The sequence below is a fragment of the Petromyzon marinus genome, chromosome 14, assembly GCF_048934315.1.
Source record: "Petromyzon marinus isolate PM22_M1 ecotype Great Lakes invasive population chromosome 14, UKy_Petmar_22M1.pri1.0, whole genome shotgun sequence".
Lineage (NCBI taxonomy): Eukaryota > Metazoa > Chordata > Hyperoartia > Petromyzontiformes > Petromyzontidae > Petromyzon > Petromyzon marinus.
This window is the reverse complement of record NC_133680.1, coordinates 947136-974406: the sequence shown is the minus strand read 5'-3', so window position 1 is coordinate 974406 and position 27271 is coordinate 947136. Positions and strand designations below refer to the sequence as shown.

Below are 27271 nucleotides of genomic sequence, written 5' to 3'. Positions count from 1 at the left end.
TTATGCACTCCCAAGAAGGTGGTGTGGCTGATGGGATGTGTAAAAAAACAAACGTTGATATTTACGTGGAGGGACAGATGTATATGGAGGAGGCATATTCTCTGAATATTTATTTTGCATCTGTTTCACAACAAAATCACATTTCCCTTAATTTTTTTTTTTATTTCAGGTGAACAATGTACATCGAGTGGCGTACACTCAGGAGATGGAGCGATGAAATCCGCTTATGTACAGGTGCTACAATAATGATCGCATTGCAGGATCATGAGGGGTGGTGATGGTTTTTTGGGAGGCCTTCACCCAGCAGTGGATGGATAATGACTGATGGTAATGCTTTACGTATGTACACGTGTAACTCTTTTGCCAATCCACTCCTAGATGAGCCCCCCCCCCCCAAGCAGTGCGGTTTGCGGGGATTGTTTTGACCATACTTCACCACGCTGGTCAGTGCGGGTTCGTGAAGGTAAAGTATAGTTCAACAATGACCTATGGTTTCACTGCCCTCCACGTAGCCTTGACCTACAACCGCATATGGCAACAACCTGATCACCCATCCAAGGACTATCCAGGCTCAACTTCTGCTGGGCGTCTGAGATCCGACAAGATCTGGTGCATTCCATGTGACTAGGCCATAGGCCAAAATTAATCTTCCCAGCCCTTGCAGAACCACTCCCTCTACAATGGCCTAACTCCAACATTAAAAACCAGAACTTTGGGTGTGTAAAATGTTTTAATTTGTATTTAATGAATGATAACAGCATGTGCGTTGGAGTAGAGGGAGTAGGGGAGGCAGCTGCCCCCCCATATCTCCTTCCCCAATATGTTGGATTAAGGCATCAAGCTATAAGCATTGCCTCTCTCGATGGCATACAGTACTTTGGTTTTTCGGTCTGGGCCCCAACATCTTCATAATGTTGTGAAAGTGCCCAAAGCTCAGAGAGCAAAACTAAAGCACCCTACCGACACGGATTACACAGAATACGTTTCAGAAGACTTAATGATACAGCATGTCAAGTTTCTATCGGAGATTTACCAACATTGGCCCGTAGAGACCCGTGGATACCGCATCACTCCCATTGCAAAGCATCGCCAACCGATCACGCTCACTTGAAGCGTGAAAAACCATACAGGCGCATGGCAAAACATCTGAATGTTTGATTTATGTAACTAGGGGACGTGAGACGTACAAACTCTTGTGTGGTAGAACAGGAATAAGGGCTTGTATTTAAAAGTGGATAAACGTGGGTTTTTTTTAAATCACAGTGGCAGTGTGTTCGTATGTGTCGATCTTTTTAGAACTGCTTTTGTGTTTAATTTGTTGTCCTTCCCCCACACCTCCGATTAGCACAGTTGGCTACGTACGGCGCGAAAAAAGTTCAACGTAATTATTTTTGCAGGATTTGCGGTTGCCCTGGACCCTCAAGCGTCTGAACCCTGGGGCCCCTCAAGAACTTCTGTTATTCGTGGGCCCTCAGAAACTGCAGGTGCCAAGGCCCGCAGTAGCTGTCAGTGTCCAAGGCCCTCGGGAACTTCTGGTGTTCTGGGCCATCAGGAACTTTGGTGTTTGAGTTGCTGCCAGGAATTTCCCGTGACCAGTGCCCTCAGGAGCTGCTAGCGCCCTGCTTGACACCGAGCACCAGGTGGCAGAACCAGGCGAGCTGCACCGTCCAACCCTTCTCACGGCACAGCTCCACCTGTGAGAGGAGATTGGTGGCGTCAATTGTGAGGTTCTGACGGCGACATCACAAGCGACACGAGGTTCCGATAAAAAATAAAATATTAATCTTTCTCGTTCAGTTTTTGGTGAATGTTGAGAGTAATGGTCAAGAGTAACGAGGGAGTGGCAGCCAAGGAATGGAATACATCCCAGAGGATATCCGCTGCGGAGATGGAGCTCGATGGATTGTTGCATCGCACCATTGTGAGAAATGGCAAGAGCTTTGGGAGGTCTTCATCCAGCAGTGGCTAGATCAGGGCTGATGATGATATGTTCAGAAAATGTTAAGTGATAATTCGGTGAGCGTTCAATGAGGATTCACTCAGGGTTTCGTGAATATGTTTACGGTGCAGGAAGTGTGAAATGACTATTCAGTAAACAGGAGATAATTCAAGTGGCGCTCAGCGGGAGTTGGGTGATAATTAATTGAGGTACTAGCGAACGATTATCTCAGTATGTTTAAGACACTTTGTCGTCTGCTCGCCGAGTGCCCAATGAAAGACAGATCCGTAGTTCAGAGGGTCTCACTCGGGAAATGAACTTCCAAACTTCTGACTCGGTAAGAGTTCAGCGGGGGCTTTGAGTGAGAACGCAGCAGCGGGCAAGAGAGAATCTCCACGTTTGTCGTCCGTCGCAGCGTTCCGCGACGGCGGCGTGGACGGCACGGATGGCACAGCACCTGATCAAGGAAATGCCGCTGGGCCTCGTGGCCCGGCCTGCCGGCCGTCAGCGCCTCCCGCACGTAGTGGGCGTCCTGCCGGCAGCTCAGCTCCGGCATGCCGGTCAGCGCCATCATGGAGAGCAGCGTGAGCAGCAGGTTGGTGTGGCGGCGCAGAGCCAGGTAGGCGCTGGCGCACGTGTCCTGCGCCAGTCCCACCAAACATGAAAAATAACAAATATGGGATGGGTTTGGGACATTGAATTCCTCCTTGCACCAGGGGTGATTCCAAGAACTGGACATCACCCAGATCCAGACTTACACAGCGGCCCATTGATCCAATGGCCAACGTAGCGCCTATAGATTTACACAGGAACCCATATTCTGTACTTTAATAGATACCCTATGACCTTGCATAGAGAGCCATAGACTAACATAGGAAATGTAGACGAGTTGAGGACTCGTAGACTAACACAGAACCTTGACTAACATAGGACCCATAGAACTTACGTGGACACTCGTAAGAACAGAACCCAGTGGCACGGCTATCGAGTGTGGAGGCAGTGCAACTGGGTGGTGGTGCAGGTGCCGAAGAGGACAGAAATTGGACAAGGGGGGGGGGAGATGGGACGGGGGGCATTTCATCCCCTGCACCGGCCTGCTGTGCGGAGCGCACCTGGAACCTGCAGAAGTAGGCGCTGCTGCGCTTGCCGGTGACGCCCATGACGTAGAGCATGTCCGGCGTGAGCACGAAGGGCACGCGCTCGCGGCTGATGCCCAGGAAGCTCTTGGTGTTGCCCAGGATGTGGCCAAAGTCGATGTGGAACAGGTTTCCTGCACGCGCACGGTCGATTCGGGCGGGCGAGGGATCGACAGGGTTTTCACCGCGTGCGCGCGTGTGTGTGAGTGTGTTTTATTTGATTTTTAAACCAGGGTTGTTTAGCACAGGCCCGAAGGTCCCAAAACTCCAACCGACCAGGAACATACGGAGAGCTCATCGCGCTGTTAAAGATGACGGTCGATGACGGTGGGAAGGAATTCCTGAGCGGAGCGCAAGAGGCGTGGAGTGCGCACCGTTCTCGCGGATCATGATGTTGTCGTTGTGCCGGTCCCCGATGCCCAGGACGTACGTGGCCACGCAGTAGCCGGCGCACGACTGCACGAACCGCTCCAGCGCCTGTGTGTACTGGGGGGGGAGGGGGGAGGGGCGCAACAATGCCAGTGAGAAACTAGGCCCTGGATTCCTGGATTGACGTAGAGAAGCATGGACTCACAGGGAACCACCCCGGCGACTCACGTAGAGACCCACAGACTCAAGTAGAGACCCACAGACTCACGTAGAGACCCACAGACTCACATAGAGACCCACAGACTCACGTAGAGACCCATAGACTCACGTAGAGACCCATAGACTCACGTAGAGACCCACAGACTCAGAGACCCATAGACTCGCATAGCGACCCATAGACTCACGTAGAGACCCATAGACTCACGTAGAGACCCACAGACTCACGTAGAGACCCATAGACTCACGTAGAGACCCACAGACTCACGTAGAGACCCATAGACTCACGTAGAGACCCATAGACTCACGTAGAGACCCACAGACACACATAGAGACCCACAGTCTCACGTAGAGACCCATAGACTCACGTAGAGACCCACAGACTCACGTAGAGACCCACAGACTCACGTAGAGACCCATAGACTCACGTAGAGACCCATAGACTCACGTAGAGACCCACAGACTCACGTAGAGACCCACAGACTCAGAGACCCATAGACTCGCATAGAGACCCATAGACTCACGTAGAGACCCATAGACTCACATAGAGATCCACAGACTCACTTAGAGACCCACAGACTCACGTAGAGACCCACAGACTCACGTAGAGAGTTAAAGACTCGTACTAAGATCCACAGATTCGCATATAAATCCATAGACTCACACAGCGACCAAAATCTGGCCTAGAGAATAATAGACTCAAATCTCTGTGTTAGTTCAAATAGAGACCCACGACTCGTGGGTCTCTGTTTGAACTAACACAGAGATCACACGCAGTCTCGCATAGATTCCCACAGACTGTGCGCGTAGGCTGCGGCGCTCACCGCGGCGCTCACCGCGGTGCTCACCACGGCGCTCACCGCGGCGCTCACCTTGGCCTCGATGGGGCACTTGTCGCGCAGCCACTGGTGGAGCAGCTCGTCGCGGAAGGCGCCCGTGTTGCCCACGCGGCTCTGCTGGATCTGGGCGATGGTCGTGGCATCGCGCACCACCTCAATCATCCCTGCCGCTCGCAAGCAACAGCGGTGGTGAGCATGAAGGTGGTGGTGGTGGTGATGGCGGTTATGCCGAAGTGAGATGGCGATTGTGGTGAAGTCACGGTTGTGACAGTGGTTATGGTAGCAGAGGTGATGGTGGTGGTGGTTTCTGCGGTGGTAGTGGTGGTGGTCATGCCGGTGTTGTGATAATGGCAGTGGTGGTGATGGTTGTAGTGGTGGTGGTGGTGCCAGTGTGTGATATTGGCAGTGGTGGTGATGGTTGTAGTGGTGGTGGTGCCAGTGTGTGATAATGGCAGTGGTGGTGATGGTTGTAGTGGTGGTGGTAGTGGTGGTGGCAGTGTGTGATAATGGCAGTGGTGGTGATGGTTGTAGTGGTGGTGGTGGTGTGTGATAATGGCAGTGGTGGTGATGGTTGTAGTGGTGGTGGTGGTGTGTGATAATGGCAGTGGTGGTGATGGTGGTGGTGGTGTGTGATAATGGCAGTGGTGGTGATGGTTGTAGTGGTGGTGGTGATGGTTGTAGTGGTGGTGGTGGCAGTGTGTGATAATGGCAGTGGTGGTGATGGTTGTCGTGGTGGTGGTGGTGATGCTGCCGTCACCGGAGACCCACCGATCTTGTCTCCCGTAGAGATGCAGCCGTAAGGCAGGAGGCCCAAATCCAGAGACTCGCTCTCCCAAATCGACTCCATGATCACAAGGATCTGTTCGGGTGATCCAGACACAAGCGACGTCACAACAGTGGCAGTGGTGACGACCGTGGTGGGGATGAAGATGATGATTATTATTTTGGCGGTGGGGGTGATGATGATGGTGGGTGTCCCAGTGGTGATGGGTGATGCCAGCGGCTCACGGAGAGAGAGCACACGGCTGGGTGAGAGGTGGTGGAGTGGTGGCGCTGAACACGAGCACTCCAAGAAAAAGCTCACGGCCCCAAGCAGATCAAGGGGGCCCTGGATTATTGGGTACGTAGAAGGGTAAGCCAGATGTCACCTCGACTTCAAATCCTAATTAACATAACATACAATTAATATATCGCCTTCTCTCAAATTAACTCCAGCCCTGTTCTCTTGTCTTCATCTCTCTCACTTCACTACGTCTCCGTCTCACCGACATCTCTCTTCTCACTGCTCGGTGTACATGTCTCTCAACTGACAACATCCCCATCTCTCGTCTCTCCAATCTCTTCTATCATCTCACTGGGGAGTTATAATTGAAAGGGAGGGGGTATCAGAAGATGAACTGATGACATACACTTACGCACACGTACGCACATGTACGCACACGTACGCACACGTACGTCGTCGGAACGGGAAAGGGTTAAATGAGTCGAGGATATCCAGGATGACAGAGAGACCTTCAAAATGAGTCTGGGACCTATAGGCTGATTATAGAACCTGTAGGATACTTTTGGGACCTCCAGGATGAGACTAGGACCTGCAGGATGAGCATGTCCTGGCGGAGGTCATCCCCGTGCTTGAAGATGATCGCGATGGACGAGTCCCCGCGCCACGTCGGGTCGCCGCTGCTAAACTCCAGCCACAGCGGCTTCTTCTTGGACGCCATGATCTTGCACTTGTCCACCTGTTCCAACACCGGCGGGGGGGGGGGGGTCAACTGCGTCCAGTCCACCTCCACCCACGAGCAGCAAAATGTGGACGAGTAATTAAAGTGGCTTCCATGCCGGGATGGCCGGCCGGCTTCCCAGTGGCTGTGGGGACGCGGTTAGGTGTGGCTCTGGGAGACCTGGATGGAGCCCGCGATGAGCGTGGGGTCATAGGGCACGCGGAACGTGGGCGGAAGCTCGGCCCTCTGCAGCCGCTCCTTCACGAAGGCCGTGGCTGCACGGAGGAGACACGGGGACATGGAGGTACAAGAAAAATGCGATGGGAGATGGAGGCACAGGGACACGAGGTGGTCTGTGTTACGGGCATCCATGTAGCACCATCTCTGGGTCTCCCTACATGTCCCTTTTTTCCCTGGGTCCTTGTCACACGGCATCTGTATCACACTGTCTCTGTGCCTGCGTGCTCATTTTGGTCCCTCGCCGCTGGACGGGATGTCCCGGTGGGTCTCCTTCGGTCTTCCCCCACCTGCCAGTGTCTCTCCCATGCATCTATTCACCGGGCTGGATGTCCACGTGCCTCCCTGAGTCTCGCCGTCTCCCCCGGTGTGTGTGCCCCCCCCCCCCCCGTGCCCCTTACCGCTGGGCGGGATGTCCGTGCGGTCCGGCACGAGTCTCTTGACCTCCACGGCGAGGTCGCGCATGACGTTGACGACGCGCAGCTGGGCCTGCAGCTGGCGCCGCGCCGCGCGCCCGGCGCCCCGCACCAACGCCTCCAGCAGCAGCGAGAAGCGGCGAGAGAAGCGCGGAGAGGAGGCGCACTCGCCCCTCGCGAACCAGAACACGAAGTGGCCCACGCGCTTGCTCTGCCCGCGGGACACGGGGAGATCGACAACATAAGGTGGCCAAGTGACTCTGCGCAGGACGGGGAGACAGCGAGCCACCAAGGCACCGGGACATGTTGACAAGGGGACACGGAGTCGCGGGGACAACTGGGTGGTCAACTCTTCACTGGACACAAAGACATGGGGACATCGCTGCAGGGACAGGAGGATGGAGGGACAGGGAGGCATGGGTAATGGTAGATGGATGATGATGATGATGGAAATCTCGTGAGATGGGGAAGGTCTCACCCTGAGTCCACAGCGGATGAGGAAGCGCGCCAGGTCGCTGTCGTGATAGGGCTCAAACTTCAATGCCTAGAGCCACGCACACCGTCGACATCGTCAGTAGCAGCTATAGCAGCAGCATTCCTATAGCAGTTGCAGCGATAGCATTATAACTACAGCAGCTACAGCAATAGCATTATCATAACTACAGCAGCTGTAGCTATAGCATCATTATCGTAACTATAGCAGCTATAACATCGTCACCATCTCTTGCGGCTGCATCATCAGCATCACCACGAGCAGCTGCAGAAATTATCATCATCCCCAGGTGAGTGCACATGGCCCTTCACATGCTTGACACCTCACCGCCCCTCCCTCCCCCCAGGATAAGCGTGACGCCCTCACCACCTGGTGAGCGCCCTCACCACCTGGTGAGCGCCCTCACCGCCTGGTGAGCGCCCTCACCGCCTGGTGAGCGCCCTCACCGCCTGGTGAGCGCCCTCACCGCCTGGTGAGCGCCCTCACCGCCTGGTGAGCGCCCTCACCGCCTGGTGAGCGCCCTCACCGCCTGGTGAGCGCCCTCACCTGCACGAGCTGCAGGAGGTATCTCTGCACGTGGTCGTCTCCCAGGAGCTCGAGTCGGCGCACGGCGAGGCCCCGCGCCTTCGCGTCCGCGAAGTGGCAGTCGAGCAGCTGCAGAGCGACGTCGAGGCCGAGGCGGGCCGGGTCGCACCGCGCCAGCACGCGGTGCGCCTCCTGCACGGGCGGAGAGAGACGCGCCCGGGCTCAGCGGGGACACACGTGGGAGTGCTGGTGGTGGAGTTGGGCATTTCCTAAATATTTGAGATAATAATTCGGTATTACTTTTACAAAACAATAATGAGGGGATGCTCTGGGTTCAAAGTGTCTGGTTAGGGCTCCCTGGTGGCGAACTGATGTTATCTCCCTCGCCTGCTCTGCAGGAGGCCGTGGGTCGTTAAATATTCGTACTCCGCGTGTTTTTTTTCTCTCAACGGTGGCGGTGGCGAGGATTGTTCTCCGGGTTCCTTCGGGGTTGTCCTCCACATTTAGAAACGACCACGCGTTTAGATAATTTTGCTACTATAAATTCCCACGTGTGGTGATGTCAGTCACCCGAGCTATCATCACGTGTGGCCAGGTCACCTCTAAAATAGAACTAACAGCTCAGTGGACTTTAGTTTATAGTATTTAGATTAGGACTACCAGATATCTCAGAGGTTCAACCAAGATACACGGCACGGTGATTTGTCAGCCCCTCCCTCCGATTAAGCCACGTCACTTTGCATAACCACGCCCACTCAGCGACTAGCACCTCCAACAGCGATTCGATTCGCACTTTCTGAAGTTGGCTCCGCCCATTACCCATATACCCCGCCTACTCCTGTGCTAACCCCACCCACTGATTGGGTAACTCCGCCCCATATCCAATATCACGAGTGCAGATTATTTCCTTTTAACGGGACACATTTGGTTCCTGGCATCATCCACGGACATCCCGCATCAATATTTGTCTTCAGCTGCGAGCCCAGGGCCAGTGTTGACTCTCCGAGTGTTGGCTGTGCGGAGAGAGAGGAGCTAGGTACTGCCCAAGGAGGGTGCGGGATGGGGAGATAGTAAGAATTAATAATACTACCCAAACATTTAATATAGTTTCTCCAGTAAATGCAGTTGAAACCACCCCCCCCCCACATGTTTGGAAAGTGGGGGGAGGGGGGGCGTTGCCTCCACCCCATCCACCTGGTTCGGCCAAGATGATTACAGCAACTATTTAAGATTACAAGTGGGGAAGCATCAGTATCACCACAACCAACTGGATTACAATACGCACCTGGATTTCACTCACGCCCGCATTACGGGATGGAGCTGGGTAATGAGAAGAACCGCTTTTTGCAGATAATGCGGCAGCTGAATGAAGCAGCAAGTCACGTGCCCCTTAAATTGCTCCATCACCTCTTGACCTCCCAACTACCGGAACACGGGGGCATGTCCCTGTCACTTCCCCCATCAATGCCCCGTGGCAATGCCCCCTCCCCAGGGCGGTCCATAGCCGGTGTGGTGGTGCCCGGGGTAAATGCCACTGCGTGGGGTCCCGAGGCCAAACAGTGCCCCTCCCCCCCCCCTACCAAAGCGCAGGGCCCGGGGCAGTTACTTCGATTCGCCGTACCCTAGGGATGGCTCTGCACCCCCTCCCATCACCCCTACCATGCCCCCCCCCCCGGGCCGTAACTGTGCCCGCCGCACCTGCACGGCCTCGGCGCGACTCCAGCGCACGGAGCGCAGCAGCTTGGGGAGGCCGTGAGGCTGCGTGGTGGCGCAGAGCGCGCGGTGCCTCCACAGCAGCGCGCGGTCCTCCGCGCTCAGCGCTCCCAGCGGCTCCGCGTTCACCAGATTCTCGAAGCGCTGCCACTCGGCGCTCCCCGGGGGCAGCACCGACTCGGGGCAGCAGTCGTTGTCGCCTTCCCCGTTCTCGGCCCTGCCCCTGGGCAGCGCCACGCGGAACGCGTACGAGTCGAGTAGGAAGCACACCACGGCCGCGGTGTCTCGCTCGGGGTTCTGCTCCGACGAGAGTTTGTCCGCCTCGATGGTGGCCATGTCCTCGCCGCGCTCCGGGTGCCTCCACATGTGCAGCAGCTGCTCCCCCTGCCGCAGCAGACAGCGGTGATCGATCAGCTGCAGGTTCACGTAGAACATCAGCCGAGCGCTCTTGGCGCGTGGCTCCCCGACTGCGGACGATGACGACGACGACGAGGGCGCCGAGATGGTGGGAGCGTCCGGCGCGCCGCCGCCGCCGCTGCCACCACGCTGCTGGGAGCTGGACTTGACCCCGTGGAGGGAGATGGACAACCTCGCCTCTCGCGGGAGGTCCCTCACTCTGATGTCGAACTCCAGGCGCTGGTTCCACAGCACCTCCTCGTCGGCCAGCGGCTTTGGCTGGGTGCTGGCGGCCGAGAGCAACTCCTGGCCGTGGTAGATGCAGACCTCCACGAAGACGTCCAGGTCGTCCGCGTCGCGGGGCCGCGCGGGCATCTCGACCCCCACGACCTTCACGCGGAACCTCCTGCCGCAGTCCCACAGCGACATGGCCAACGCGTGCTCGTGGTCGTTGTGGGCCAACGAGAGCTGCTCGTGGGTGCCCGTCTGGCCCGTGCCCTCGTCCACCAGGGGCCACGACTCGGCCTCCACCGCGTCCTCCTCCACGTCCGGCAGCTCCACCACGGCGAGGTGGATGTCCGTTCCCGGCGTGCGCAGACAGCTGCGGATGTAGTGGAAGTCGCGCAGCGGGACCGAGTCGCCCACCAGGTACTCAGCCCTGCCGCACACCTTGAGCGCCAGGCTGCCTGAGCCGCCGCCTCCCTCGGGCAGGCTAAAGAGGTCTCCCTTCTTGGCCACCTTGCGCAAGAAGGCGGCCAGGATCTGCTGCGGCGGCGCGTCCAGGCCGACCTTCATCTTCTGGCTGCAGGCGCCGTGGTGCAGAGTCACGAAGATCTCGCCGCCGGGCGCTCGCAGCGGCAGGAAGCCGGGCAGGGCGCAGGTGACCACCCGCGGGTCGAGCGCGTAGCGCAGGGGGTCGCGGTCGCGCACCTCGGTGCGGCGCAGGGCGTCGAGCTGCCTGCGCGTGGAGAACACCTCCTCGTCTGGGCCTCCGTCCATCTGGGATAGCTCCACCCCCACCAGCTCGTCCAGCTCGCGGCGCAGCTGAGGGCTCTCCTCCACCTGGAGCGCGCTCCGCTCGAGCACGTGGATCCTCCTGGAGCCCGGAGACCACGCGTATTGCTCCTCCACGTCCTCCTCTCCATCCTTATTCATCTCCCCCTTCCGCTTCTTCTCGTCCTCCTCTTCCTCCATCCAGCGGATGAAGCAGTGGAGGCTGTGCACCAGCTGCTGAGGGTCGAATATCTCGAACCACGTGCCGCCGTCGTCGTCGTGGCCGTCCTCGCCGTGGGCCCCGCTGTGGCTGCTGCTGCTGCTGCTGCTGCGGTAGAGGAATGAGTAGGCGTCGGCGCTGCAGCGCTGGTAGACGCGCGGGTGCTCGCTCTCGAGCCGCGCCCTCGCCCACACCAGGGCCCGCATGCGCTCCACGGTGACGCAGAGCGGCACGGCCACCACCACGCGCTCGGCCTCCCGCGCGCGCGCCCGCGGCGTGGGCAGCACGAACTCCACGGCCAGCGCCCTCACGCCGCCGGAGGAGCCCCCCAGCAGGGTCCGCCAGGGGCCCTCGTCCCGCACGGGGCTCCGGGAGCCGCCCTTGCCCCGCCGCCGCTTGGACTCGGGGCGCAGCTGCACGGTGAGGCCGGGGTCGGCGTCCATCCACTGGCCGCCCTCCTCGCCCGAGTCCCCGGGGCCCCCGTCTCGCTCGGGGTCCCCGCCGAGTCCTCCTGCGTCCTCGGAGCGGCCCCCCTTCTCGTCCGGACCCCCTGCATCGGCCACGTCTCCTGTCTCCTCCTCCCCCGACTCCTCCGTCTCAAACATCACGGCCTCAGCTTTGATCCCTGTCCGTCTGTGTCACCCTCTGAGCCGATTCTCCCCGGGGCTGATCGCTCACTCGCTCGGCTGCTTGATCCGCCTCCACATCGACCCCTCCCTAAACCGATCCGTCTCCAGGCTGATCGGGCACCAGGGCGACTCCTCTCCGCCGTCGGCACTTCTGAGCCGATCCCCTCTCTGAGCCGATCCCGCTGTGTGGCAGCGTGAGTCTTGCGAGGGCAAGCGAGGCAAAGCGGAAGTGGCCGAGGGGCCCCGTTCCGCGCACCATCCCCGAGGTTCCTCAACCCGCGCCTTGCGCTGCGACGCCCTGGAGGAAGTGGGCAGCGCTGGTGGCTCCGATAACGGGGCCTGAGCCAGGGGGAAGGGGGGACGCACAAGCGGAGTGTTGGAGGGGACCGCAGAACCCCGAGAAAACCCACAGCGTGTACGAGGGATCGGTTCGCGAACCGATTTGCTATACTGCCACCCCCTGGTCGCCTCGGCTCAGCTCAGTGTGTTTTGGGAGTAGCGCAAATCGCTGAGTGGTCCGTTAATCCCTGCCTCCAAAGCGCTGGATCACAAGTCAGAGTAAATTCCAGCATTGTTTCCTGTTCACAGCCCTGAGCCACTGTTGGAAACCCCACATTGCTATGGCAGGGGTGAGTCCATTCAAAAGAGAACCAGGGTTAAACTTTCCCCACAAAGTTGTGCAGAGCGATGAAGAGCTGAGTCGAACCCCAACCAAGATTCGAACTCGCAAGCTCCCGACTCGAGCCGCTGACGACCGGAGCACTGCACGGGGCCCCTGAGTTCACTGCCAGGTCAAGTTTCTGTGCTTTTAAAGATTCGCGTTTCCTGCATAAACGCGCGGGTACATTTTCCACACACACACAGGCACACGTACATCCGGACACACACACAGGAAAACATACATACAAACAGACACACAAAGGCACACGTACACACAGGTACAAATACAACAATTGCCGCTCACCACTACGTGGCGATGGCGTCACAACGGCGCTTGTGCCAGGCTAGGTGTGCACGTTGCTCATCGCAGGTGCACCTCCCTTGAGGCCACGTGAAACGTCGAGGGTTCGCCGACAGGAGGTCACGGAAGAGACCCAGGTGCCATGGTCACACGAATAGAGATTTAAAATCACCAGCGGTTACAGGAGTTAGGCGATGAGGCTCAGAAAGCCGAATCCGGTCCAGGCCGCGTCTTGTTCTGCCAGATTTGTTGTCCCAGAATGTTGAGAGGGTGCGCATCACGGGCAGACGTTAGTGTAACGTTGCTTCAACGCTCCAGAGTCGTGTTGCTGGTTGTGGTGCGAGTGTCGTGTAACGGCGGTGCTCTGCCGCCAGGGGGCGGTGTCGCGCCACGCGGCCACGCGCCCTTCCCGAGGGGACCTCCATAGTGGAGATGGAGGAGCCCAGGAGCCGAGGTGGGAGGGGAGGGGGGGAGTTGGTCGGTATCATCCGGTGGTGGGAATTTCTATCATTGTCCAGTGTCCACCACAGCGTCCACCATGACCAGTGTTCACTGTGGTGTAACGTACACGCCCTCATGACAGGAGGTTATTGCAGGATGTGGAACTCAGTGGACTTGTGTATCAATCAGGATCTGTGGAGGAGACTCGTGAAGGACACTACTAGTCAGTGGCAGGCTAGGTGCACTTTGAGGCTACTGGGCGTTTGGAGGCAGTCGCTCACAACAACAACGGAGGGCGGAGGAGCGACGCTCACAACAACGAGCGGAGCTCCGTGCGGATAAAACGCAGCGAGTTGGCGCAGTAGGGAGCACAGTTGGTGGTGGTGGTGCACCTGCCAGTCGTGTCGGCCAAGCCACGGCACCTGGGTCTGCCCCGTGACCCCCTGCCAGCAGCAAGCCCTCGACACTCCACGTGGCTCAAAACGCAGCAAGCCTGTGACGTCGGCGCCACGTAGCTGCGCATGGCCGCCGTTGCTGTGTCCCTGAGGGTGGCCACGAATTTCTCACTCAGCCTCCTCGACCTCTTGTCGACGAAGCAGCGGAGTCAGCCGTGTGCGAGCCGATGATTCATTCACATCCAATGCCACAGGGAGGGAAAGCGGTGTGCGTGTGTGTGCATGCGTGTATGTCTGTGTGTGCGTGTGTACTCCGACTGGACGCAGGACTCAGCACCTGGACCCGATGACCCTGCGCCTGGGTCCAGGACCTTGCACATGGACCCAGGGACCAGGGGACTCTGAGCTTGGACCCAGGACCTTGCACATGAACCCAGGGACCAGGGGACTCTGCACCTGGGCCCAGGACCTTGCACATGGAACCAGGGGACTCTGCACCTGGGCCCAGGACCTTACACATGGACCCAGGGACCAGGGGACTCTGCGCCTGGGCCCTGCATCTGGACCCGCGGACCCTGAGGTGAGCGCGACATTCGCGCCCACCTCATCATCAGTGAGCCAAGTCGTTCGCCTCGTGCCTGTAAGTGAACAGTTTCGGATGATTCGCTCGCCATGGCCGTCTTTCAAACCTCGTCTGGTTTCTCGGCGATTCCGCGTAAAATCGCAACTCGCCGGCCGAAAGTGTTGGTAAAACGTTGAATTGCTTCAAAATTAGCGTTTTCAAGGCAAAATGTAACGGGACAGCGCCCCCTAGGCGCAACAGGGCCCCCTGGCGGTGGAACAGCGCCCCCTGGTGGACAAATGTTGTTGTGCATCACAAAAATAAAATCAACTTCCTCCCTCTATCCCCCACCCGTCTCCTGCAGGTCTGCAGGCCTCAGCTCTTCGTGGCCTGCAGGTGTCGCCGACGTTCCAGTGTGTGTTCCTCCTCCATCAGCCACTGCAGCTCGGCCTATGCACAACAGAGACACGACATTGCATGTTAATACATTCACAACTGCGTCGTGTAAGTCACTCACCAGGGTGTCTGATGAAGCGTCTATGTTGCGTTGCCGTCACGGGAGAGCGGATGTATATTCGTCTCTCCGACGCCGAGAGCGGGATTCGAACTCGGCGCACTCCAAGTCGCCGGTCTCTCGCCCAGCACGGCTGAGCCACCGGGGCTCCACACAGATCCTGGCCCCGGATGTGCCCCAAGTGATTTCACTTCGCGCACGGGATCGCCCTGCGAATGAAATGTGCGTGGTGACGTCACCATGTAAGCTGCAAAGTAAACAATGACAAAAATATTCAAGCGCGGGATTCGAACCCGGGCCGCTTGTATTGGAAGGCTGCAAACATTACCACTACACTACGCAAGAGTAAACGTACTCCGGAAACTTCTGGTTATTAAGGAGTCATGCGTGTGACACTGTGTGTGACACTGTGTGTGGGTCACTGTGTATCACTGTGTGTGTGACAGTGAGAGTGTCACTGTGTGTGACACTGTGTGTGTGACACTGTGTGTGTGACAGTGAGTGTGTGTCACTGTGTGTGACACTGTATGTGTCACTGTGTGTGTCACTGTGAGAGTGTCACTGTGTGTGTGACAGTGTGACACTGTGTGTGACACTGTGAGAGTGTCACTGTGTGTGACACTGTGTGTGTCACTGTGTGTGTCACTGTGAGAGTGTCACTGTGTGTGTGACAGTGTGTCACTGTGTGTGTCACTGTGAGAGTGTCACTGTGTGTGTGACAGTGTGTCACTGTGTGTGTCACTGTGTGTGACACTGCGTGTGTCACTGTGTGTGTCACTGTGTGTGTGACACTGTGTGTGTGACACTGTGTGTGGGTCACTGTGTGTATCACTGTGTGTGTGACAGTGAGAGTGTCACTGTGTGTATCACTGTGTGTGTGACAGTGAGTGTGTGTCACTGTGTGTGTGACACTGTGTGTCACTGTGAGAGTGTCACTGTGTGTGTGACACTGTGTGAGTGACACTGTGTGTGTGACACTGCGTGTGACACTGTGAGAGTGTCACTGTGTGTGTGACAGTGCGTGTGTCACTGTGAGAGTGTCACTGTGTGTGTGACAGTGAGTGTGTGTCACTGTGTGTGTGACACTGTGTGTGTCACTGTGAGAGTGTCACTGTGTGTGTGACAGTGCGTGTGTCACTGTGTGTGTCACTGTGAGAGTGTCACTGTGTGTGTGACACTGTGTGAGTGACACTGTGTGTGTGACACTGTGTGTCACTGTGAGAGTGTCACTGTGTGTGTGACAGTGAGTGTGTGTCACTGTGTGTGTCACTGTGAGAGTGTCACTGTGTGTGTGTCACTGTGTGTGTGACACTGTGTGTGACACTGTGTGTGTGACACTGTGTGTGTCACTGTGAGAGTGTCACTGTGTGTGACACTGTGTGAGTGACACTGTGTGTGTGACACTGCGTGTGACACTGTGAGAGTGTCACTGTGTGTGTGACAGTGCGTGTGTCACTGTGAGAGTGTCACTGTGTGTGTGACAGTGAGTGTGTGTCACTGTGTGTGTGACACTGTGTGTGTCACTGTGAGAGTGTCACTGTGTGTGTGACAGTGCGTGTGTCACTGTGTGTGTCACTGTGAGAGTGTCACTGTGTGTGTGACACTGTGTGAGTGACACTGTGTGTGTGACACTGTGTGTCACTGTGAGAGTGTCACTGTGTGTGTCACTGTGAGAGTGTCACTGTGTGTGACACTGTGTGAGTGACACTGTGTGTGTCACTGTAAGAGTGTCACTGTGTGTGACACTGTGTGTGTGACACTGCGTGTGTCACTGTGAGAGTGCCACTGTGTGTGTGACACTGCGTGTGACACTGCGTGTGTCACTGTGTGTGTGACACTGTGTGTGTGACACTGTGTGTGGGTCACTGTGTGTATCACTGTGTGTGTGACAGTGAGTGTGTGTCACTGTGTGTGTGACACTGTGTGTGTGACACTGTGTGTGTCACTGTGAGAGTGTCACTGTGTGTGACACTGTGTGAGTGACACTGTGTGTGTGACACTGCGTGTGACACTGTGAGAGTGTCACTGTGTGTGTGACAGTGCGTGTGTCACTGTGAGAGTGTCACTGTGTGTGTCACTGTGAGAGTGTCACTGTGTGTGTGACAGTGAGTGTGTGTCACTGTGTGTGTGACACTGTGTGTGTCACTGTGTGTGTGACACTGTGTGAGTGACACTGTGTGTGTGACACTGTGTGTGTCACTGTGAGAGTGTCACTGTGTGTGTGACAGTGAGTGTGTGTCACTGTGTGACACTGTGTGTGTCACTGTGAGAGTGTCACTGTGTGTGTGACAGTGCGTGTGTCACTGTGAGAGTGTCACTGTGTGTGTCACTGTGTGTGACACTGTGTGAGTGACACTGTGTGTGTCACTGTAAGAGTGTCACTGTGTGTGTGACACTGTGTGAGTGACACTGTGTGTGACACTGCGTGTGTCACTGTGAGAGTGCCACTGTGTGTGTGACACTGCGTGTGACACTGTGTGTGTGACACTGCGTGTGTCACTGTGTGTGACACTGTGTGTGTGTCACTGTGTGTGTCACTGTGTGTGTGACACTGTGTGCGTCACACTGTGTGTGGGTCACTGTGTATCACTGTGTGTGTGACAGTGAGAGTGTCACTGTGTGTGACACTGTGTGTGTGACAGTGAGTGTGTGTCACTGTGTGTGACACTGTGTGTGACACTGTGTGTGTCACTGTGTGTGTCACTGTGAGAGTGTCACTGTGTGAGTGACACTGCGTGTGTCACTGTGTGTGTCACTGTGAGAGTGTCACTGTGTGTGTGACACTGCGAGTGACACTGTGTGTGACACTGCGTGTGACACTGTGTGTGACACTGCGTGTGTCACTGTGTGTGTCACTGTGTGTGTGATACTGTGTGTGTGACACTGTGTGTGGGTCACTGTGTGTATCACTGTGTGTGTGACAGTGAGAGTGTCACTGTGTGTGTCACTGTGTGTGTCACTGTGAGAGTGTCACTGTGTGTGTGTCACTGTGTGTGTGACACTGTGTGACACTGTGTGTGTGACACAGTGTGTGTGTCACACAGTGTGTGTGTCACCACGAGTTAAACTTATATATGTAACTAATAAGCTTGTGCCGGAGGCCCCGGGGGGACAGGCGTCTATGACGTCTCCTGGCCAAACCCCAATTGGCGGAGCCAGGAGATTGAATCTCTACCCTCGGGGCTCCGCCAGAAACAACGAAAAGCCACTTCGTGTGGCCACGTGGAATCTTCGAACGCTCACTGCGGAGGAGAGGCTGCCACTCCTCTGTCGGGAGCTGGACCGGTACCGCCTGGATCTATGTGGCATTCAGGAGGTCCGGTGGACCGGCTCTGGCTCCTGCCACCATGAGGGGTGGACAGTCCTCTACTCGGGGCAGCAGACTGCCAAACAACAGGGTGTGGCACTTCTTTTGAACAAAAGAATGAAGGGGGCGTGGGAGCGCTGCGGTGAGGTGTGGGAAGCTGTAAGCCCCATGCTACTTTGGGCACGCCTTCCCATCAACCGGAGGCGAGGAATGGTAGTCGTGGTTACTTATGCCCCCACCGAAGATGAACATCCGTGGAGGGATGCAGGCAAAGCCGATGAGTCAGATGCCTTATATGACCTCCTGTCACAGGTGCTGGCTAAAGTGGCCCCTCGGGATAGAGTCATCATGTTGGGTGACTTCAATGCCCGAGTTGGTCATGATACTGGCACCTGGTCTAGAGTGATTGGAGGGCATGGGCCAGATCAGCTCAATAACAACGGTAGGAGGCTGCTAGATTTTTGTGCAGCCCATGGGCTTGTAATTACCAACACGCTGTTCCGGCATCGGCGCATCCACACAACATCATGGATGCATGCCGGGTCCAAGCAAGGACATCTGCTGGACTACATAGTGACGGACCAGCGGATGCGAGCCAATGTCCTTAACACCAGGACCTACCGTGGAGCTGATCTGCCCTCTGACCATCGACTAGTCATCTGTAAGATGCGCCTGCCATTCTTCCACTCCGGTGGTGGGTGTACACCCAGGACCCCATTCCAACCGAAAGTGGCCTGGTCTCAGTTATCTTGTGAAAGTTGCAAGCGAGAATTTCATCATCGCTTGTGGCTGGGATTGGCATCGTCCCCGACTCCTCCTGATGTCGAGGGTAAATGGGCAAGGTTTAGGACTGTGACTTATGCAGCTGCAATGGCTGCTTTGGGTATGCGGTCCAGACCTCCCCAGAGACCCTGGCTGACAGAGGAGGTGTTCAGGATGGTTGAGAAAAAGCGACAGGCCCACTGTCATCGGCTACATAATTCCACGTCAGAGAATGAGGAGGCTTACCGCAGCCTTCGCTCGGAGGTTCGGAGAGCCGTGAGGCGCTGCAAGGATGTGTGGTGGTCGCGGGTTGCTGAGGAGATGGAGTCTGCCTCAGTGGCCCGTGATCACAAATCTCTATTTAACTCCATCAAAAAAGTAACCTGCAGCGCCACACCTATTACCATCATTAGGGGAAAAAAACGGTGATCCAATCTCCGACCCCCAGGAACAGGTTAGCAGATTTTCTGAGCATTTCTGTGAGGTCCTGGGGGAGGGGAAATCCCTTAGCCAGGAAAACACCGTGGCACAAAGTGAGGATGACCCTGCTGAGGCTGCGGTGCCTCAAATATTGGAAGAAGTCACCCCCTGTGAGTGGCTGGCTGAGGTGCCATCTGTTGAGGAAGTACTGAAGGCGATCCGGAGTCTGAGACCAGGAAAGGCAGCGGGCAGAGATGATGACTAAGCAAAATGCTGAGGGAGTGTGGCGTTTGTGCACAGACTGCCCTCTATGACATTATAACAACAGTCTGGACCACTGGACGGGTTCCGCAGTATTGGAAGGATGCCCTGGTGGTCCCCCTCTTTAAGAAGGGCGACCGCACAGACTGTAACAACTACAGGGGCATCTCACTCCTCAGTGTGCCGGGAAAGGTCTTGGCAAGGATTATTCAACATCGCCTTGCCAGGCACGCTGAGGAGAGGCTTGCGGAGCCCCAATGCAGTTGCAGGAAACGGCGGTCCTGCACAGATGCCATATTTTCTGTCCGTCTGCTACAGCAGAGGTGTAGGGAATTCCAACAAGACCTACATCTCTGCTTTAGGCCTGGGCTCTGGGTTGTTATTCGTGCTTTTGCAGTCCCTGACCCTCTGCTCACGATCATTAAGGACCTTCATGATGGTGAGCGGGACCGGGTTAAACTACGTGGCTGGGAGTCAGTGCCATTCCCTGTACACCTTGGGGTGCGACAGGGATGTCCTCTGGCTCCCACATTATTTAACATATATTTTGACCACGTAGTTCGTGAAGCCTTCAATAGCTGTACCGGGGGAATCTCCATTTGGTACAGATATAATGGGAGGCTGATCGATGCCCGGGTGCGGTCAAGGGATGGATCCCTATTGCTCAACCACGTTATGTATGCCGATGATTTGGTAATAGCTGCTCATTCAGAGGAGGAGTTGGAGACGCTGCTGCTGAGACTGGAGCGTGCCACTAAGAGATGGGGCCTTACCATCAGCCCCACCAAAACTAAGCGTGGTGCTGGCTACCCACCCCCTCGTGTACCGATCCGGCCTTCATAGGTGCTCGCTAACAGCACTTGCCCCTACAGTCTGTTAAGGCTATACGGGGGATCTTTATCTTTGTTTGTGACAGTGAGTGTCACTGTGTGTGTGACACTGTGTGTGTGACACTGTGTGTGACACTGCGTGTGTCACTGTGAGAGTGTCACTGTGTGTGTCACTGTGGGGAGCGGAAGTGTAGCGGTTAAGCACGCTGCGCTATGAAACTGGCGACCCGGTCACGGCCAACACCAGTGACGATTATCTGAACCGGTCCTGGGCCTCCCCTAGGTTGACTCAGCCTCAAATGAGTACCTGGTGCAATGGATAAAAACATTGCCACTAGGGAGACTAAGGCGGTCGGGCGTGGTGCTGGCCACCCACCCCCTCGTGTACCGTTCCGGCCTTCATAGGTGCTCGCTAACAGCACTTGCCCCTACAGCCTGTTAAGGCTATACGGGGGATCTTTTGTGTCACTGTGTGTGACACTGTGTGTGTGACAGGGAGAGTGACACTGTGTGTGTATCGGAGAGTTGTGAGAGGATGAGAGTGAGTGTAAGGGAGTAGGGGTGAGAGAGAGAGCGAGGGAGAGTGAGGGATAGAGCAGCTGTGTGTGCATTTCATAAAAACGCCTGAAAAGGCTACACTGGGGACCTTTGTCTTTGTATGTATGTTGTGTGTATGTGTATGCATGTTGTGTGTTCGACAGGGATGCCCTCTGGCTCCCACATTATTTAACATCTATTTTGACCACGTAGTTCGTGAGGCCTTGAATAGCTGTACCGGGGGAATCTCCATCTGGTACAGATACAATGGGAGGCTGATCGATGCCTGGGTGCGGTCAAGGGATGGCTCCCTATTGTTCAACAACGTTATGTATGCCGATGATCTGGTGATTGCTGCTCATTCAAAGGAGGAGTTGGAGACGCTGCTGCTGAGACTGGAGCGTGCCACTAAGAGATGGGGCCTTACCATCAGCCCCACCAAAACTAAGCACCTGCCTGGGTATTTTGTACCATCGGACACTCCACCCCCACAACTCCCTATCGGTGATGGGGCAGTTGTGGAGAGAGTGGAGAGTTTCCCATACCTGGGCAGTGTGCTCATGACCGGCTCCAATTTAACAGCAGAGGTCTCACTCCGAATCAGTCGAGCGGCCATACCTTTTCATCGGTTGCGTAACGCTGTGTGGAAGCTACCTGGTCTGTCGCTCCGCACGAAGCTTCGGGTCTTCTCGGCCACGGTCATTCCCTCCCTTCTCTACGCTTGCGAAACGTGGACCCCCTTAATGGAACATCTTCGCCGGTTAGAAACATTTAGGCTGGCCTGCCTACGATCCATCCTGGGTTTAACCAGGCTGGATTGTGTGAGGAGCTCACAAATCCTTGAAAGATCTGGGCAAGGTCCCATCGGTGAGCTCCTCCGGCAGGCAAGGCTGCGTTGGCGGGGTCATGTAGCCCGCATGCCCAGCCACCGCATGCCCAAACAGCTTTATTTCGGCCGGATCGAGGGGGCTAGACGGGCGCAGCACGGGCTGGAGAAGAGATGGAGTGATGTGGTACAGGAGGACGTGGAGCTGAGTGGACTTGCCGATGACTGGTACCAGCGGTGTCAAGATCGGCCTCTGTGGAGGAGGCTCGTGAAGGACGCTACTGGGCAGTTGGAGGCAGTCGCCCTCCAACAACAACGGAGGGCGGAGGAGCGACGCTCACAACAACGAGCGGAGCGCCGGGTGGCTAAAGCACAGCAGATTGGCACAGTAAGGGGCACAGGTGGTGTATCAGCCAGTCGTCTCAGTCAGTCGACCCGTGGCACCTGGGTCTGCTCCATGACCTCCTGCCAGCGGGCGTTCGATACTTCACGTGGCCTCAAGGTGCACATGGCCTGGCACAAGCGTCGTGGTGACGTCACCGCCACTTAGTGGCGAATGGCGGTTTTTGTTGTATATGTGTGTGTATATATGTGTATGTATATGTGTGTGTGTGTATATATGTGTATGTATATGTGTGTATGTATATGTGTGTGTATATATGTGTATGTGTGTGTGTGTATATATGTGTATGTATATGTGTGTGTGTATATATGTGTGTGTATATGTGTGTGTGTATATATGTGTATGTATATATGTGTGTGTATATTCGCGTGCACATTCTTGTTTTCTCACCGCGAGTCGCAGGGGAAATGGCAGCGGCACGGCGCGTGCACCTTGGCGGCGAATTCGAGACAATATCCATCAGGGGTCGTCTCCTCGGTCCCAGCTCGCGTCCCCCGAGACGACGGAGCAGATAGCATTTGTATGGGTAAGGATGATGGATCGCGAGGTATCACAGGTAGAACAAGGCGGGTCAACGGCGCGCCAGCCCCAAAGGGAGCGCGCTCGCACGAAGACGAAGAGCGCTGGCGCGGCTTGCTAGTGGCAGGGCGCAGCACGTGGGGCGAGAGACCTTCGGCAGGGTGACGCTGGGAGCGGGCACGGCAACCCGGGGTGCTCGTTCAAGTCTGAGTCGACCGAGCGGTAGCCCAGAACGGGTTTCAAGGTATTCGCAATTAATGCTGGCCTTGAGCGGGAATCGAACTCGGGTAGCCGGGTTGGTAGCGCGCGCGCGTTCACTTGCCTGCTCACGTATCAGTGAAAAACGATAAGGGCGCAGCCCTGCAATTGCTCGGTCTCGTCCACTGCTGGCGGAAAATCTGCCACTATTGCGGGCTCTAGAGGCTGCCTTTGCACGCTGGCCAGAAGATCCCCGTATGACCGCATAGACCGCGGGGTCAAGTGCTGTTAGCGAGCACAGTACCAATGTTTAGATGCTGCGTCGGGCACTCTTTTGAGGATCAGTTGATCTCAGGCAGTGTAATATTCTTGGTTCTTTCGGTAAAGTCACTTAGAAGGGAAACAATAAAATAATAAAAATATAAAACAATTAAATTCTCACGACGTTTCGACTGCAACACAAGCAATCATCATCAGGTGTGAAAACCACAGCAATTTTTTTTTTAAAAGTGGCGGTTTTTTAACGTTAGCACCACGGAGAGCGATTTGGCAGTTATTCAGATGGACGAGTCCATTATTTTCGTCTCCCCCTTCCTCTTTTCCGAACATAGATGGACTCGTCCATCTGAATAACTGCCAAATCGCTCTCCGTGGTGCTAACGTTAAAAAAACCCGCCACTTTTTTGAAAATGTATTGCTGTGGCTTTCACACCTGATGATGATTGCTTGTGTTGCAGTCGAAACGTCATGATCATTTTATTATTTTATATTTTTATTATTTTATTGTTTCCCTTCTACGTGACTTTACCGAAAGAACCAAGAATATGAATCCCTGCAGTCACGAAAGCTTTAAATCAAAATCAGGCAGTGTTCTTCACTGGTTTTCACAGGGGGGCCACTTTCACCGATAAGACATCGCCACACATTTGAAACCATTGGGGGGTTCACACTAGCACGACCGTGATGATGATGGGGGTGTTGTCACGTGTTGTGAATTGTCGTGGGCCGCACTAAAGGCCACGAGGAGTCGCTAGTGGCCCACGCGCCTCGCCATGATGAGCGCTGCTCTCAGGGAAGGTTCAACACCCGGCGTGACAGCACTCGCCGCTGTTGTTAGCGCAGTGATTAGCGCAACGTAGCGCGGTGCGCTAATCACTGCGCCACCGCTCCACCCTAGCATATACATTCATATACAGAGCTATACACAGTGTATATGTAGATGGCCTTTAACAGACTTGAAGCCAGCGCTGTTAGCGAGCACTTGTGAAAGCCGGCAAGGCACACGAGGAGGTGTGGGTGGCCAGCACCACACCCGGCCGCCTTTGTCTCCGCAGTCGCGATGTTTACACACCGCACCAGGTACTCACTTGAGGCGCGACAGAACCACAGCTGTCAACCCATACGGGTTACCCGAATTCTTGCACAGGGAAGTTGAGTTTTCAGGTCCATACGGGCAAGCCAATGTTGTGTCTGTTTGTGTTTCTCCCTTGTGATGGGACTTTGGAGGATGAACCTTGAGATTTATAAGGATACGGGGTGACCAATAGGGTCTGAATTGGTCTGTAATAAGGTAGGGCATGGATAAGGGGTTGACGGGCATGCAGTACATAAACACATACACACACACGTGTGTGTGGCCTGGGGCATTTACGAACTAATTCTGGGGACAGTGGAACATCTCCAGGCGCGGGGCGACCAAGGCTCCTGACTGGATCCATGCGCACGTGTTAGCCCAGGCGCTGGTGTTAGCCAGGAATCGAACTCAGGTCGCCGGCTTCATATAGGGCAGTGCGCCCAGCACCTCTCTACCATCCTGGTAACAGCAACGGAAACAACAAGTGTCCTAGTTACCATTATTATTATTGTCCATTATCATCATTAATGGATAATAATGGGCCCACGGTGGCCTCGTGGTGTCAGAAGAGCCACGGGGAGGTCAGGGACATTCATCACGGACACCGCGCGGATCGATCGGAAAACTCCAAGCGCCTCCTCCTCCTCCCTCCATCCCTAATGGAGGCTAATGGAGTCACTCCGCTAAACCCTAGGGGTTGGGGCTGTGTCTCCCAGCAGAAGGGGGGTACCGCGAGTTCCCTGGATAGGGGTCCTGGGGATGAGCGGAGGAGGAGATGATGATGATGATGGTGGTGGTGGTTATGCTGAAGGTTCATTGGTTGCGAGTAATGCCGGGGGATCATTGAACCCTGAAGATGCAATCATCCTCCTCTCCAGCCACCGCGAGCGGCAATTTACGGGTCCCCTATAAAAGTCGAGATTACAGCGCAGTGCGCTAACCACTGCGCCACCGCTCCCGATACGGACGCAAAGACAAAGGACAAATATCGCAGGTTTAGTAGACACCTGCCGCAAGTGCTGTTAGCGAGCACCTGTTATGGTTGGGCCAGTCTGAGCGATGATGCCAGCACCACACACCCGGCCGCCTTTGTCTCCCATGTGTTGATGTTTACACATCGCCGAGGTACTCATTTTTAAGGCCGAGTCAACCTACGGTAGGCCCGGAACTGCTTCTGATATCACCCGCTACTGATGTTAGCCGTCGCCTGGAATTGAGACTTCTGTTCTCAGTCGGGCCCCGCTACATTGGGGACGTTTGGCCGTGAGCCTCAGTCGGGAGAGTTTTGACTCCGCGTGGGAGGAGCGCGGGGACCCCGCAGACAGCCCCAGCGACGCGCCTACAACGCCTGGCAAGCCCCCTGCGTGCTGGTCACCACCCAGCCGAGTGCCACACTCGCCAAGCTCAGCTGAGATGCCATAGAATCTGGCGCACCCGTTGTGAATTCGGTCAGAGTTCACGCGGCTTGCAGGTCAAGTGCCTGGTGGAAGGTGGATGTCTGATGACCCCGCCTTACTGGGGGACTCCTGCCCCGCGTGGGACCCAGTTGGAGTCCCCCCCCCCCCTCCTGCTGCTGCTCTCTCATCCCCTCGCTGAGGGGTCCCTGCTCGCGGGCAGCAGGGGGCAGCATTTACGCGTGGAGGTCGTGATCCCGAGTCAACCGCACGTGGCCCCCCCCCACCTCCATTGAACCCGTGGCGAGTATCGATCCGAGTTCCAGATTTGATTTAAATAATAATAACCTCTACTTAAAATTTTAAGCTACGGGGAGAGCCGGCAGTACAAGAAGGTGAGTTTTAAGACGGTTATTTAAAAGTGAAACAGACTCAAAATCCCGAATGGACCGAGAAAGGAGATTCCAAAATCGGGGCGCCTGGCTGCAGAAGGCTCCGTCTCCCATTTGACACATACTGTATATTGTCAGGTAAGATATTAAAACATATTGTGGGATATAATTCTGTTGAAGAGAATTCGGAAGTGTGTTGTGTTATTTGTCTCGTTTGTCCTGTCTGGTTTTTGTCTAAGCAGATGTAGTATCATATAATTTAAGTAATACTTTTTTTACAAGTCTAACATAGATTGGGAGTGGTGGCGAGTCAGAAATTGCAGGGCTGCGCCTTTACCCCACAGTGTGCTTGCTGTGGACCAACCAGGAATACGCTCAATTAAGTTCGCGAGATGTTTTTTTATTCTGAATTCTGCTGGGAGTGAAAACAGACCTCCCCCCCGCCACGTCCTTCCCTTCTCTCTTTTTAAACACAAACCATTAAACCGATTCTCGGCGAGACGCGTGCGACTGTAATTTGCCTGGGGGCATGAAGAGCCGCGCGGGCGGAGTGATGGGGGTGGGGAGGGAGGGAATGCAGCCAGGTAGCTGTCTGTGTGTCTGTCTGTGTCTGTCTGTGTGTCTATCTGTGTGTGTCTGTGTCTATCTGTGTCTGTCTGTCTGTGTCTATCTGTGTGTCTATTTGTGTGTCTATCTGTGTATGTGTCTTTGTGTGTCTGTGTCTATCTGTGTGTCTGTGTATATCTGTGTGTCTATCTGTGTGTCTGTGTCTATCTGTGTGTCTGTGTCTATCTGTGTGTCTGTGTCTATCTGTGTGTCTATCTGTGTGTGTGTCTGTGGAGAGAGTGGAGTTTCCCATACCTGGGCAGTGTGCTTATGACCGGCTCCAGTTTAACAGCAGAGGTCTCACTCCGAATCAGTCGAGCGGCAATATCTTTTCATCGGTTGCGTAACGTTGTGCGGAAGCTACCTGGTCTGTCGCTCCGCACTAAGCTTCAGGTCTTCTCGGCCACGGTCATTCCCTCCCTTCTCTACGCTTGCGAAACTTAATGGAGCATCTTCGCCGGTTGGAAACATTTAGGCTGGCCTGCCTACGTTCCATCCTGGGTTTAACCAGGCTGGATTGTGTGAGGAGCTCAAAAATCCTTGAAAAATCTGGGCAAGATCCAATCGGTGAGCTCCTCCGGCAGGCAAGGCTGCGTTGGATGGGTCATATAGCCCGCATGCCCAGCCACCGCATGCCGAAACAGCTTTTGTTCGGCCGGATCGAGGGGGCTAGACGGGCGCGGCACGGGTTAGAGAAGAGATGGAGTGATGTGGTACAGGAGGACGTGGAGCTGAGTGGACTTGCCG

At 55.6% G+C, this 27271-nt stretch overlaps 1 protein-coding gene across 2 annotated transcripts; it reads right to left on the bottom strand.

The window, feature by feature from the left end:
* Positions 1-95: 95 nt before the first annotated feature.
* On the bottom strand, positions 96-14873 carry LOC116942490 (phosphatidylinositol 4,5-bisphosphate 3-kinase catalytic subunit gamma isoform). Of its 2 annotated transcripts, XM_032954489.2 has the most exons (13): positions 14719-14873; positions 9590-12181; positions 7913-8083; positions 7352-7417; positions 6859-7084; positions 6401-6495; positions 6092-6238; positions 5268-5358; positions 4533-4663; positions 3450-3561; positions 3052-3209; positions 2397-2579; positions 96-1694 (listed from the first exon to the last, which is right to left on the bottom strand). In XM_032954489.2, exons 2-13 carry the CDS (start codon positions 11816-11818, stop codon positions 1602-1604), a joined length of 3702 nt encoding a protein of 1233 aa, XP_032810380.2. In that variant the 5' UTR covers positions 11819-12181; positions 14719-14873; the 3' UTR covers positions 96-1601. The 2 variants fall into 2 exon arrangements, with proteins under 2 accessions (XP_032810380.2, XP_075923090.1); XM_076066975.1 differs by having other exon boundaries at positions 6859-7417.
* Between the last annotated feature and the right edge of the window lie 12398 nt (positions 14874-27271).